We start from the raw sequence: 16,262 nt of genomic DNA on the forward strand, positions 1-16,262 counted from the left end.
AAGATCTGTAAATAGAGAGATTGGGCCATTTGAGGTTCCTTTTTACCCTGATTTTATAAAGAAATAACTGAAGAATTTTCAAGGATTCGAGACGAGGAATGAGCTCATCTTCGACAAAAGATTTTAGAACAAGTAAGGAGGTTTCCACCTGGAAAGCTAAGCTAGGAGACTAGTCGATAGTGGCAGTGAGTTGTTTTATTTACTAAATGTTTTCAAATAAAGAAAATAATTTCTAAAATCATGATTGAAATTTTAATGATCTCTTCAAGTTCATGAACCGTATGATTTTCAACGTGCTTTCCACCCATATATGTAAGTGATTTTACTTATGAAAAGCAAGTATTTTTTTTAATAACTCTAAGTTAGAAGGATGTTATGATAATATGCTCTTTGAATACTGTATTGCTTTAGATTAAAATATTGAAATTTGATGTTATGTTTCGAATAAAGTCCACTTGTATCCTCAATGATATGATACCTTATCCTTATTGTGTGATCTGGGATAAGATGCTCTATTCTTGGTGTGTGATTTGGAATAGAATGCCTTATTCGTGATGTGTCATCTTGAATAGGATGCCTCATACTTGTTATGTGATCTGGCATGAGATGCCTCATATTTTCTGTGTGATCTGGTATGAGATGTCATTTGCCTATCGTGTGATCTGGTATTGGAAGACGAGTCACATGTAGATGAATTGATGGAACTTGCTATATGCATTTAGTTTACTCCGCACAGCCGCAACTTGGCAAAAGAGTGTGGTAAACACTTAAGTTGAGGAAAATGTACTAGGATGTAATTAACCACGCATGATGATTGCGCAAAATAATCATCTGGTATGCGAGAAGCATATGATGTGATAATCTAGGAAAAGTGATGAAATCGTGTTTTGCTACAATGCCTACCCTGATAATTGTTTCTAGGATAATATGGTAAAAACTGATTTATACAAGTGACAGTTAAAAGACCCCACTCACCATGGGTTTTCATCTAACCTTTCAAATATCGGTTTTGTCCCCCCCCCCCCCCCAGGTAACGAAGGACATCCAACATTGAACTTATAGCATTGACCGATTTCTGTGCCTTGTATTTGCATCATTTTGGTAGTAGCCACTATTATTCTACATAGCATGTAGGATTCAGGCGAATAAAGTCAAGTAACTCTTGAGTTTGTAATTTGTTCCTTTTGGGAGATTTATGTACCAATGATTGAATGTACTCTTATAGTTGTTCATTTATGAAGTCTCTTCTTTCTTCAAGTTCGAATTTCGTGTTTAAAATCGTAGTCTATAAAGTTGGTCCACTCACTAGGCATTCAGCGCATTATCTTGCGAAGAGGTATGCATTGAAAGTCTTGGCACAACGCCTCTCAAATGGTCGAGTGGTGTGACATTCGAGGTGGAGCGTGACAAAGTCTCTACATAAGTGATTTTACTGTGTAAATTATTTTATAATAGGACTTTTCTGTTATAAGATAGGCGAATGGGACTTGCCAACTAAAAATTATGTCAAGAATTATTATTTTACTGTGTAAATTCCTCAATTACACATAAATAATCTAATTAAACGAGTGGTCCTCATTTGTTCCATGTGACAAGTCTGTGCTTCCATATGTTGAGCTTGTGCTTTATCAAGTGAGCACTTTTTTCGTGCTTCCGATTATTCTCTTCTTCTACTGCCTCAAGATGAGTTTTGAGCTTGTTAACTCCCTAGCGTGTGCCAGCTCCCGCTCCACAAATGTAGGCGAAGAACTGCTAGCAGAGTGTCGGGACTTTGGTCTAGAGCCCCAACCAAGACCTTTTGAGTAGCTCGGTCGTCTACCCAAATCTGTCTTGCATGTCTCCTCCGCAGAAAGTGGTTGAGACTGGAGTTCTGCAAGAAATTTTTTTATTAAGTCAAACTAAAAAATTAAATGTATGAAATAAGACAAATGATTTTTTATTAAACTTACATGTCCATCTGCTGCCACCTGCAAAACAAACTGGCCACCGCGAGCGTGTGTTTCCTTGAATAACTCCACACAGTCGGTCGGATGACCTTGTTGTGTAGCGAGCTCGTGATGTTGTTGTAGAAATGACTTACCGCCACTGCTGTGGTTGTAGGGCTGCTTCCCTCTATCAGCCCTATTCATCGGCGATCGTTCGTACAAGCAAACAGTCAAAATGTTACATAAAAAAATAAATGAAGTACCATTTGAGAACATTAAAAGTTATAAATCATTTGAAATTGTCGAGTGAGGTAGTGGTCGTAGAGAAAGTGATAATCTTGCACCTGATCATATGGGGGGTGGGTTGGCATGAGCCAGTTCAGGATCATCAAACTTTTTAAAATGGCGGTGATTTTGTGTAACGCCCCATAATAAGATATTTTTTAATTATAATTATCTCCAGTTTAATTTTGATCATGTTAAAATTATTTTGGGTGTTATTTGAACTATTGATTGAAATTGTTTGATTTTGTGGGAAGTAGGATTAATTAAATATTTTTTTTGGAGAATATTTAGTTAGTTTGGAGATTTTGGAACTTTTGGTGTTGGAAGGTTTGTTTTAAGAGAATGCTTTTGGTTGATTTGATTTTGGTGAATTTGGGGGAATTTATATATATATATATATATATAATTAATATTAAGGGAATGATGGAATAATTATATTAAGTATAATATAATTATTAAAGATTGGTATATTATTTTGGAAAGATAAAAGTGATGTGATTGAGAAGAGAGAAATATTTGATATTATTTTTGAGATTAAGAAAAAGAAGATAAAAAGGAGATTGGATGAATTTTAAATGAAGAGAGAGAAGGTATGAGATTTATTTTTGTTTTGGAAAAGAATAAGGAAAAAGAAAATAATAATAATAATAATAATAATAATAATAATATTATTATTATTATTATTATTACTACTATTATTATTTTCTTTAAATAAGCCCTTGAGAAGCATGATTATTCACTATTCATCGTCTTCCTCATCATAAAAGAAACCTTAGTGCAAAACCCTAGCAATCAAGAGTCGTCACCGCTGCTTGCTTCGCCGTCCACTCGCTGGTTCTCTTTCTTCGTCGTCGACCACTGTGAAGCTTCGTCGTACAATCATCATCTGCATTCTTCTTCCATCAGCAGTCTACTGTCGTGGTAAGTCACCGCCACGTCTTCCACCGAGCTCTTTGTTCATCTTCGTCTCGCGCGTCGATTAGCAACCGTCGTCGACGAACGTCAAGATGAAGTTGGTTCTTCTCCGTTTGTCAAACTTCAGCTGAGCCTAGCCATGAGCACAATAAGCTGAGCCGCACACGCAAACTCCAAGCCACGCCCAAATCGCTACTTCCCCGAGTCACGTCCAAGTCGAGCATCATCTATCTCTGAGTTGCGCGCACCTAGCCGCCTTCTGCGTCCAAGTTGCATGCCATTCCCTCTTCAGCTGAGCTACCTAGCCGATTTCCTCTCTAGCCAAACCATTTTGAGCCGCCACGATTATTTTTGGGTCTTTTTCACCCATGTTTGGTAAATTTGATTGAGTTTTGGCTAATGCCCAACAAAGACTAATTTTGGACCCTAAATAATTTAATTTTGGATTAAATTGGATTATTTTTCATAAAGGACTGGTTAGATCAAATTGGGGGTTGGTGTTATGGAATTTGTCATAAATTAAGGTTGAATTGGAATTCAATCTCAACTTTGGGTAAGTTGAACTAAATGATTTTTAGGTCTTTAAGTAACCATTAAAATTATTATCTTAGTTATTTTTCCTTTACTGCTTAGAATTTATTCTTGAGAAGCTGACTGTTGCTGTTAGAAATAATTTGGTTAAGCTAATCTCCAGGTAAGAGATTCTCTTACTAGACCCTCGTAATGAAGTTAAAAGTTTGCATGTGATTTTCCTATTATGCATTAATGTAGCTAAAATGCATAATATATTGATGAAGTATGATGATGACTGATGGTTATGACTGAGTTATGTTAATGATGATGATTGATGATGTAAATGTTAATGCATGAAATATTAATCTCATGATTTAGAATGTTATAATTAATACTCATGCCATGTTTATGATGTTATGATGTGCTACATGCTATGGATAGGGTGTTTTGTTAACTTTGTCTATTACAGTCGTACTCACATGGGTGTCTCTCGAGATTACCACCTTTTTATGATTCTGTAGTCCGACGAGATCATCAATCCAGTATGAGATGATATATATATGAGTGACTCAACGGGGTCACTCACCGCCTGATTGTCTTAGTGTTTCTTTTGAATTCACTAAAGACCAGTTTTGTCTTAGGTGTTTCTTTGGGTTCACCGAATACTAGAGATGTTCCTATGGGATCACAGATTATGCATGTTGAGGAACGTGCCAGTTTAAGGGTATTACTTTATAGGACTCTATTAGAAAGTTAACAAATACCTAGTGGGACTAGTATTAGGTCCCTTACTGAGTATATGTTTATACTCACTCTTTCTATGTTTAATCTTTCGGACAGAGGTAGAGGTAAGGGTAGAGGAAAGCTGAAGAATGACAAGAAGTGATTATGACGTGCCATAAGGAAACTTTTTGCTTCCCTTTTACTTTATAGTTATATTTTCAGTATTTTTATATTCTTTGACTATTTTCTTTAAAAGTAGATAGGACCCGAATTAGGAGTTTATTTTAGATTTATTTCTACATTATTTATTTATTTATGTTTTTAATGCATATTTAAGGTTCTAAAAAAAAGATAGTTTTATTTTCTATTTTCTTCATAGAGTTCTTATTTTCCTTTAAGTAGTAATGATCACAGCTTAGTATAAAGAGTTGGATCATCACATTCTGCCCCTTGGACTCCTTCCACACGGTGGGCATTTTATGCTTAACAAATTGAGTAAGTGTTGGATTTGAAATCTAACACGAACCATTGGTATAAAAGAAAAGTACATACAAATTAGGATTTAATATATGTATATACCTACAGGTAACATATATGTACGAGTGATTTGAAAACTTACTTGTAAAGCACACTTAACGAGCTTGATGAATTTCAGTGTCACATCAGCCCACTTAAGAAATCGAATTGGAAAATTATCCCGGTTAACACGTCGGTGGTATTACTGAAGCAAACGACATGTGATAAGATAGACTTATCCTTGCCTAAAGCGATAGATATGAGGATCTACCCATTTTGTGCAACATATCTATCCAACTTTAGGTTCCTGGAGTGCTCACGTCTCCTAAGAGTGCAAGTAGTAGGTTGAGAGGCATCTACGAAAGCAGAATAATTTTAGAAACATCACAAAAACACTTATGCAAATAAATGCTTATGTAACGGTGACTAACCTGATGTGTTGCGAACCAATGACGTGCCTGGAATGATATTAAACTACATGATGTTAAAATAAAAAAGATCATCATTGTCATCGAAATCGACGAGAAAGTTAGACATAATACCATAGGACATATAAACCATAATTAATTAAACATATGAGAGTACTTGAAATTGAATATATAAAAAAACGAAAAAATTGTGAATAAGTGATTCTTCAGTTATTGTTATTTTTAATCGCTTGATCCACTTTAAACGAATAATTGTTCATCAACATCGTTTATAAAGTCGTCAACGACATTATGCACAATCAGTCTTTCCATCACTGTAAGATTAAAGTCGACTCTACACAGGGTGTCATCCTCAATGTGATCAGCGACACGATGACCGACAACATAATTTCGGGTACATTCAATTGTTGATCCTCAACATCATCCACTTCGAGTAAGATTTGTATACGTTTATTTTTTACCACCAGAACAACCTTCCAATTGGTATCAGTTTTTGGGTTGTCGATGTAAAAGACTTGATGTGCCTCGATTGCAAGAATGACTGGTTCTTCAGGAAACCAAAAAGGGATCTGTTGATAGATTTGAATCCCAATTCCACGTGTGTCCTATGATTTTTGTTCTTGTCCGTGTCAAACCCTCTACACTTCAATAGCCAAATATGGCATCCCATCAGATATTAAACGAAAAGAACTTCATCTAATATCCCGTAAAAATTATTGTCATTGCTTCCACTAGAACTACTTTCACTGACCTACCATGTCTCCACTATTTTGTGTTGTGCGTCGGAAATCATGATCTATCGTGTGAAATTGTACCCCACCCACGAAGTGTAGTCGTTGAACGCATCTTGGTCATAATAGAAGAACATATGTAAATTTCCACATGTTTTAACAATAACATTGTAGACTCTAAAGATATCTTTGTTTTTTTTATTAATGGTTATCAAGTGAAAATAAAAAATTTATCAGATGACTACTTTACAAAGGCTAACTAGAATTAAAAAAAAAAATAGAAGGTAATCAGATGACAATCATATAACAGTCAACCAAATTTTATGCACCCAAATTCATTAATCAATGAAGATATTTTAGACTTTTTAGTTTCAATTCCTCTTCAATTTGGTTGGTTGTTCAATTTTCTGAAAAAGATCAAAATTTGGGTCATGGGCCACATTTTTTCAAATGTTTTTGACAAATTTGCAATTGCTCTTACTCTTATGTTTCAAAACTCAATCAAATAGCAATCACATAATAATTGGATGTTAATCACGTGACTACCAAATGACTATCTTAAAAGGTTGACTAAATAGAAGGTGAATCATATGACAATCAAAAGATAAGTGATTATCTCACAAGACTAACTAAAATGAACTATATGACCCTTGTCAGAAAGCTAACTAAAATTGAAAATAAAAGCAGTAGAAGGTAATCAAATAATAATTAAAACGTAATCAAAGGACTATTTCACAAGGCTAAAACGTAGATTGAAAATAAAAATAGTAGAAGGTAATTAGATAAGAATCAGAAAGTAATCAAATTACTACTTAACTAAAATTGAAAAAGAACATACAAACTAATCAAATCAGCAATCACATAACAATCAAATTGTTTTAAAAAATGAGGGGCATTTTTGACTTTTCACTTCAAGTCCATTAACAAATTTGGGTTGGACTAAACAAATTTGTTTTTTTTATAATTGGGTAATTATAATAGGTAGCAATTTTTAGAATAATTATTAAGTATGTAGCAATATTTTAAAAAAATTGCAAATATAACAAAATCTATCAGTGATACACTTCTATCGTTGATAGATTCTTATGGTTTATCAGTGATAGACCAACATTTGCTACATGGTCTATCGATGATAGACTCCTATCATTGATAGATTTTGACAGATTTTGCTATATTTGCAATTTTTTTAAAATGTTGCTATATACTTAATTATTTTGAATATAATTGCTAAATTTGCAACTATCCCTTTATAATTTAAAAAATTCAAGTGACATGGACCTAGCAAATTTAGTTAAACTTTGTTGCTAATGATGCAAGGTGCCCTAATATTAAAGCTTCCTCATTTAATATATTTATTCTAATTTGGAAAAAAAAGGGCTTTGAAGGGGTCAACGTAGACTTGCAAAAGTGGAACCGCCCAATTCATTGATACATGCTTTACAAATAATAATATCACAAAAATTCCCGGCCCATTTATCAATTTATATATATGACTGCTCTGGTTTCACAAAGTCTCTGCAAACTAAGTTAGAGAGTGTTGGATTATTAGTTTAGATAAAGAGAATAATGGAACTGGAGAATAATGAGAAAGAAATTAGAATTGCTATGTCATCCATTGAAGAAAACACAAGAAAGCTGTATGAGGTAACAGAGAAGGGTTGTATTGAAAGCTTGAAGATATTGATGGAAGAAGATCCATATATCATTCAAACAGTTGTTAGTACCTCTTCTTCCAACAACAATGAGACCCATCTTCCATTATTGCACCTCTCTATTTCCAGTGGCCATCTTGAATTCACTCGACTCCTAATTCATTACAAGCCTCAACTAGCTGCCGAGGTTGACTCGCTTCAACGAACTCCCCTCCATCTCGCTTCTAAACTTGGAAAAATGGAGATTGTTGAAGCTTTGTTGGAGAAGAACATGAGTGCTTGCTTTGTTTACGACAGTGATGGGATGATTCCTCTTCACTATGCAGTACTTTCTGGACAAACGGATGTAATACAAAAGCTTGTCAAAGTAAGGCCAAGATCTCTTTGGATGAAGCTTAAGAACAACGGTCAAACGGTTTTACATTTATGTGTTGAGAGTAACCATTTGGAAGTGATGAAGTTTCTTATTGAAACATACGTGAATGATGATGAAGACTTCCTTAACTCAATCGATGACCATGGAAACACTATTTTGGATCTATCGATGTTGCTCAGACAAAGAAAGGTAAAGTAATTTCTTAGTGGAAAAAAACTTGGGTTGCACCCGAGCAACTTTTGATAGAAATTAAATTTACCCAATAACATTTTTATTATTTTTAAATGATTTTTTGAGTTTTTTCTTTGTGTGCCATGGAGAATAAAATTATAAGATCGCGGTGTAGCTTAATTATTGCTTATTAAACAAAACGCTAAAAGAGTAGGCCAAAATTAAAGTATATATGGCGCTATATATCTCAGAATAATGAAAAAAAAAAAACCTTTCATAACAAATTTCTCGAGCAACGATTAATAGAAATAATACTTCAATATTATATTTTTGAAAAAAAAAACATATTTGTTACCTAACAAATTTTATCGTTAATTTGTAGGATTGCAAAGGTGAATCTATTATTAACATCTAAATAGTTTGAGTAATTATAATGGATAACAATTTTAAAGATAATGATCAAATGTATTAACAATATTTTAAAATAACAAAGTCTATTAGCAATAGACTTCTATCAATCGTTTTTTGAGCAAGAAACAGAATGAGACTATATGAAACAACCTACCAAGAGGGGCCATATAGCAATCCAATATATTAGAGAATCAAAGTTGATACAAAATGAAAGGGCTAGAGAAAAGCCCTATAAGAAGACACATACAATAGTATCTTAATTAAAGAAAGCTTGAACGTTTAGGGCAATTTGTGCCGGAGAGTAGTTTGAAAGGAGTTTGTTCCTACAAGACCAAAGCCCTATTAAGTTGCAGATATTTTCCCAAATAGTGGTAATTGAATTTGGTTTTCCCCTGAAAGTTCTATTGTTCCTTTCTTTCCAAATAGACCAAAGTAAAAGAGCTCCACCACTAAGAATGATGACGTTTTGTATGTTTGTGGGTTTATGGGAGCAGAGAGAGAGGCCAAGGGTATGTAAATTGCTTCTGTCGCCAACTTCGAAAATCAGAGAGCAAAACTTATGCCAAAGGTGAGAGGTGATTTTGCAATTCAGAAAAAGGTGATCCAAATCCTCTCCCTTTTCCATACAAAGGATGCAGACACTTGGGTTGACAATGATTTTGGAGCTTTTTCTGGAGGATGTCGATCGTATTGATTTTTTGTGGAAGAGGGACAAGAGGAAGAATTTGATGTTCTTCAGAAGTGTGGACTTCCATAAGGAGGAGAAGAGCTGGCGAGTTCCATCAAATTGCTGGTTCGAGGACCTGTCTACGACCAAGGTATGTTTGATTGAAGCAATTGAGAACGTATTGTCTTTGTTTAAATTCCATTTAGGTTTTCCTTCTCTCATAGCTTGATCTGGGATGTTAAGAAAGGATTGAATGCTATCCTAGATTCTTTTTTCTCTATCATTTAGGGGTCTTCTGTGATCTAGGGTCCAAATTTTGTTTCTGTCATCCCATCTATCCAGAATGGTAGCCTCTTTATTGATAGTTAGTGCAAATAATCTTGGGAAAACTTTATGAAGAGGACCGTTGTTGGACCAATTTGCAAACCAGAAAGAAATGTTCCCACCATTGTTGATTTTCTCCAATGGTAATTTCTATCGAACGACTCCAAACCTTTCGTAATAGAGTTCCAGGGCGCGTTTGACCTGCTGTGTTTACAAATTTTTGGAATATCCCTAATGTGATTAACTTGGTATTTTGCTGAGATTAATTTTCTCCAAAGAGCCTGTTGTTCATTTTGAAAACGCCACAACCATTTGCAGAGCATAGCAAAATTTATGTCGTGAATAGTGGGAATGCCAAAACCCCCTTTGTCTTTAGAAGTAGTCGCTTCATTCCAGTTGATGATGTGTGATATGGTTGATTCCTTGTTGCTTATCCAGTGGAAATTTCTCTAATTCTTTTCAATTTCCTTGTAGACAGAAGCAGGGGCTTTGAAAACTGATAACTGGTATGTTGGGATACTCGATAAAGAAGCTTTGAGGAGGTTAAGTTTGCTACCTTTGGAGATATGTTGATATTTCCAGCTATTAAACTTCTTGTGGATTTTGCCAATGATAGGATCCTAGAAACTTTTGCTTCGAGGTTTTCCCATAAGGGGGCATCAAGGTAATTGATGGGGAGATGATGGAGAGGGATGTCCCAAGAGGTTGTGACAGCCATAACCTTGTCCAAGTGGACATTTATGGGGGATAGCGACAACTTTTTGCGATTTATTCTAAGGTCTTAAGCTTTTTCAAATAGCTAGATGGCCATTTGGAGATTGCTAACTGAGATACCATCATCTTCGATGAAAATAAGAATGTCTTCCGCAAAGAGGCTGTGGTTGGTGATCGTTTTCCCATTTATCTCAACCCCTTTAATGGTCTTTTTATCTTGGAGAAAGTAAAGAAGGCTACTTAGGTAATCCATGGCCAGGATAAAAATAAAGGGGGAGATTGGGTCTCCTTATCTGATACCTTTGTTTGGTTTAATCCTGCCATAGGGTTTGCCATTGATAAGCACGAAGTATTGTACATTCCTCACGCTAGGCTTAATCCAGTTTCTCCACTTCTCATGGTAGTTTTTCTTCATAAGCATGAAATTGATGAAGTCTCAGTTGATTGTGTCAAAAGCTTTTTTGATATCCAGCTTTAAAATAAAACCTTTTGTCTTTTTAAGTTTCTAGTAGTCAACTATCTCATTTTCCATCAGAATGGCATCAGTGGTTTGTCTCCCTTTAACAAAAGCTAGTTCGTTATCTGCAATGGTTTCTGGAAGAGTAAGTTTTAGTATATCAGCCAACATTTTTGCAATCATTTTGTAAATGGAGGTTGTTAGGCTGATAGGGCTGTAGTCTGTGGGGCTTTCGCTACTATATCTTTTGGCTATAAGGGCGATGAAAGTGTTGTTCATAGCCTTGTTGATGATTGCTTTTGAATGAAAATCCCTTAACAGTGTTAGGATATCGGCCTTGAGGAGGTGCCAAAATTTTTTGTAGAAAGCCATTGAGAAACCATCGAGACCGGGGGCTTTATTGTTGTTGAAAGAGAAGATGACTTTTTTATTCCATCTGCTTCAAAAACAGCACATAAAGAGAGGTGGTGAATGTTGTTGATCGGGCCTCCAATCCAAATTGTCGATAAGAAATTGGATGTGGTAGGACTATTGTAGATTTTCTCAAAATGCGACACAAAAGTTTTTGCAATAGAGTAGTTGGAGGTATGTACTATACCTTTGTCATCTATGATTTTTGAGATTAAGTTCTTCTTTTGTTGGACTGAGCATACTCTTTGGAAAAAGCCTGAATTTTTATCACCTTCTTCAATGCAAGGTTCTTTAGCTCTTTGAGACCAATAAGAAGCTTCTTTTATTTTCAATTCTGTTAGATCAGCTTTAAGGGTCTTTCTCTTGTCACTGCGTATGCTGCTGATTGAATTTTGACCTTCTAACGGGTCGATGTAATTGATTTCATCGATAATGGTTTGTTTTTGTGTTTTTGAGAACACAAACTTTTGATTCATCCAAATTCTGATTTTAGAAGCAAGTTGTTTAAGCCTTTGCATGAAAGCAAAACCCGGATAGCCCACATTGGTGGTATAGTACCACAAATTCATCAAATTGTTTTTGAATTCGATGTCATTCAGGTAAAAGTTGTTGATACGAAACGGGGAAGGACCCCATCTGATCTCAGAGGATTTAAGAGCCAAAGGAAAATGATCTAATGTTGTTCTGGAAAGGTTTTTTGAGTAATGAGGTTTGAAAGTTTGTTTCCAAGGAGAGTTATATAAGAAGCGGTCAAGTCTTGAGAGAACTGCGTTTATCCTTTAATTTGACCATGTGTATTTGTTGTTGGTAAGTGGCGGGTCAATCAAATTATTCTTTAGGATATAACCGTTGAATTTGTTCATGCTGAAGATAGCTGGATTCTTGGGGCATCCAGAAGGGCACTTTGACGAGATATCATTGAGCTCATTCCAGAAATCAGTTCTCTATCTTCTTGTAGCAGGACCATAAACAACATTGAGGGACCAAAGGGGAAGGACTTGATTGGAGAAGTTTGCCGTAATGGTGAAGTTACCTTTGAAGTAATTGACCATCTTGTGTTTCATGTCGTTCCATAAAATTAAAATGCCACCTGAATTTCCTTCATAACTTTTATAAATGAAATTTACGCATCTTAAATTCTAAATAGATTTTATGGTTGTCCTTCTAACTTGAGACGTTTTGGTTTCTGTAATGATAACGAAATCAGGGTCGTAGTTGGAAATAACTTTATTGATAAGTACTCTTCTTAGGGGAGAGCATAAACCCCTTACATTCCATTGTAGTACTTTCATTTAAAGAAGTTATTTCTCCCATTGTCTTGGAACCTTTCATCCCCAATCCCAACTTGATCAGAAGCAGTTTCTGCGGCCATTTGTTGTGGGAGGTCAATTATTGTGGTAGCCAATTTTAGGTTGTTGTCTTCGAGCCACTGGATTAGTTTGACCTTGAAAGCATCTTCTACTTCTTTGTTCGTCATGTCAACCTCATATGAAGCTATTTGTAAACAATTTTCTTGAGCACCTTTTGTATTTGCAATTTGAGCTTCATCCTTTTCTGGGTCGATGTCTTGTGTTTCGTTGACAAAATCTGGGTTGGAGTCTGTATGATCTTCAATTTGAATATGAAGTTGTGGATTAATAAGAGATAGGTGGCCTACATTAATAGTGAGATCACCTCCTTTGTTTTGGTCATAAAAAAGGGTCGATTGGGTTGGTTTTACAATTAGGCTAGGAATAATGGACTTTGGCCTATATTCCTTGTTTTTGCCTGGTTTCTTTCTTTGTTTTAGTTCCCCAATGCTGTTGATTTTTCTTGATGACTCAGCACTTTCAGTCTGCCTTGCTGGAGCGTGATTGGGATTGAAGAAGATGGTTTTATTTTTTAGTGATAAGAAGCAAACTTTTCTCTTTCCTCTGGATCTAGCAGATATGCTATCCATCTCATTTATATCTTCAAATGAATGCTCAGGGTCAGAACTCATCTCATCATTGTTTGTAGTAATTACAACTCTTTTTTCCATCCATCTTTCTACCAGTTTCGACCTCTGAGAGTTTTTTATACCCGATTTTGGAAGATCCTTGTCATTAATTTCCTTGTCATATGTGGGATTTCCTTCCAATGTCAACTTTGTCATTAACGATTTGTTTTTTGGGATTTCAAACTCGTCGGTCGGAATTACGAAATTGCGGAAGAAGGTGTACTGCTCCGCTTTTGGGTTGAAGTTATCAAATTCAATGGCTGCCTGTCTTTTGAAAGAACTGTGTATTTCAACATCGCGTTCGGCTAACCACTTGCCCGAGCTAACCAGTTTTCCATATTCATTGTTGCTTTGTCTTCTTCCAACAGGCCACCACATGGATTTCCAATTTGGAGGAAAGTGTCCATATTCCAAGCGTGTATGGGAATCCCTCTGAAGGAGGTCTATCCTCCATAGCTTGGGATAAGTTTTTGACCCGCATGTTTTTCAATGCTCCAAAGCTCAAATTTTACCTGGAATTTTCCGACTGATGTCCAACCCGAGTTGCTACAAAGAGACTTAGCATTCTAAGGATCTGTAAAGATGATCAGGGCTTTTTCTGCATGGAAGGGATGGTATGTGAAAGTAGATTCAGTTTGCCTCTTTAGACTGCTCATGATGACTTTCCAATCGTCATGGAATAGGCGTCTGGTTATAACTACTGCATTTTCAAGATGGAGCAATTTGACTGATCTTTGTTTTTTTTTACTTCTAAACAGGCGAAGGATTCACTTGAATAACCTTCTGACACAACCCTTGCATATGACTTCCTTGAAGAGTCTGAATCAGAGTCAGTTGTTGCGATGTTCTTACCTTTTTTGAAAAAATGATCAAGAGGAGGGCGCACCTTTGGTTTAGTTTCCACATTAGGGTTGATCATAGAGAGGAAAGAGACCCATCATAGGTTGAATCACCTTCGGGAACCAGAACACAACATTTTCTACCTTGTTGATCGATACTAAAAACTTCTATAATGTAGCCATTTCTGTTTCTTGTCTTTCTAATGCAATAGTAGTACTCATGGAACCTTTTTTCAATGAAAAACCTGTTTTGTTTTGGCGTTTCAATGAGAGATTTCATAGTGTTTTTTAGCCAAGTCAACGCATCCAGGGAGAAGAGAATTGAAAAGGACCTATGGTCCCCCAATTTTGTTATTCAGAAACGAATAGCATTTGTTTTTTTTTTTTTTTTTGTTCTAAAGATAGTACGAATTCTTTTCTTTCAATTTGACAGTTGTGGGGTAGGTGTTTGGAAAGAGCCATATTGTCGTTGTAGGAGGGGAAGGAAATAATTTAATGTGAAAAAAGGGAGGGTGTAATTGTGATAAGCAAGTAAAAGGTACCTTTTAAAGAAGTTGGTAGCTGCATGGTGTCTGAATTTATGGTAACAATCAGAATACTGCATGTTCCATTAATGGCAGCCGCCGCCATCTTGCTATCAAAGAGATGTGCTTGAGTGTCATCGGGTAGTGGAACAGTCTCAAAAGGTTTCGTTCACCTGAAAACCTCTCTCTCTCCTCTCTCTAACATCTATTTCATACTCATGTTCTGTTTTGTGTGTTTGGTTGAAAAGTTTGAAATAAAATCTTATTTTGTGTTTGGTTTAAAATAAAAAAAGATGTTGAAATGTTGACAATAGAAGTGGAAAATGGAAGAAAATGTAGTCGTTGTCCTCATTCTCCTTTGACTTCTATCAATCGTTGATTAACCCTTTCTTTTAATGATAGATTAATATTTACAATATGGTTTATGAGTTATAGATTTTTATCATATTGAGATAGACTTTTACAGTTTTCGTTATATTTGTATTTTTCTTAAAATATTGTTATATATATATGTGAATTCAAATATTTTTCATTGTTTTCACTGTAGATGGTGGGATATTTACTTTCGGCTCTAGAAGTAAAAACTAAAACAAGCATCATTACAAACTTTGAAACTTCTGATGGCACGAACGAAAGTTTAGAACTCCAAGAGATCTCAAAGACAAGAAATCCCAAAAGACAAAAATCAGGAAAACATGGATCGAAAAAGACAACTAAGCCACGGTGGAGGGCATGGAGAACAAATTTGAAGTATAAAGGGGGTTGGTTTCAAGAAGTGCAAGGCACAATGATGCTTGTGGCTACGGTCATTGCTACCGTCACTTTTCAAGCCGGAGTGAACCCTCCTGGTGGCGTTTGGCAACCAGACACTCCATTTAATTCTTCCTACTACTTCAATAATGATCCAAGATCATTTAATTCTTCCAGCTACTTCGATTATGGTCCATATTATATACCGAGCATACAATTAACAGCTGGAACTGCAATCATGATGTATTTAGAACCCGACAAATATACGGCTTACACACACATGAATACAATCTCGTTCTTGGCATCTATAAGTGTGATTTTGTTGGTCGTTGGCCGGTTTCCTTTGAAAAATAAGATCTGTAGCTGGCTGTTGGCACTGGCCATGTCTGTTGCGGTGGCGGCCTTAGGACAGGGGTATTTTCTAGGAGTTGAGATGGTTAACAAATATTCGTACTTTAATGATTCTTTCAGTGGATCATTCTATTTGTTATATTTATTAGTTATCTCTTGCCTTGGGCTAGTCAGAGTGGCGGGTGTATGGCACATCCTTTCCTTTAAGTTATGGATTGTCAAGACCTTATTCCGCACTTTCACCACTCAGGTTAAATTCTACTGCTTCAAACGCACCACACCTTGAAGATACTCTCAATCAGGTTCTCCCCTAACATCATTTTTTTCAACACCTAAGATTTATTTATATGTCATTATTATGAATTATGATAGCAACATGTTCCCCATAGAGAATAAAAGTTCAAACATGTAATACAATGGTAGTAAAAATTAATTTATAATACATATATATGTATACATACATATGTATACATACATATGTATATATGTACATATGTATGTGAACATATGTACATATGTATACATACATATGTATGTATACATATGTATGTATATATATATATCTATGTATGTAGTGTAGAAGAGAATTATATATTGTCAC

At 35.5% G+C, this 16,262-nt stretch overlaps 1 protein-coding gene across 1 annotated transcript; it reads left to right on the plus strand.

The window, feature by feature from the left end:
- Nucleotides 1-15,107: 15,107 nt before the first annotated feature.
- LOC103501999 (uncharacterized) lies at nt 15,108-15,947 on the plus strand. Its single transcript, XM_008465790.3, has one exon. The coding sequence runs from the start codon at nt 15,108-15,110 to the stop codon at nt 15,945-15,947; it is 840 nt and encodes a 279-aa protein (XP_008464012.2).
- Nucleotides 15,948-16,262: the final 315 nt, after the last annotated feature.

This window comes from Cucumis melo, chromosome 4 (assembly GCF_025177605.1).
Source record: "Cucumis melo cultivar AY chromosome 4, USDA_Cmelo_AY_1.0, whole genome shotgun sequence".
NCBI lineage: Eukaryota > Viridiplantae > Streptophyta > Magnoliopsida > Cucurbitales > Cucurbitaceae > Cucumis > Cucumis melo.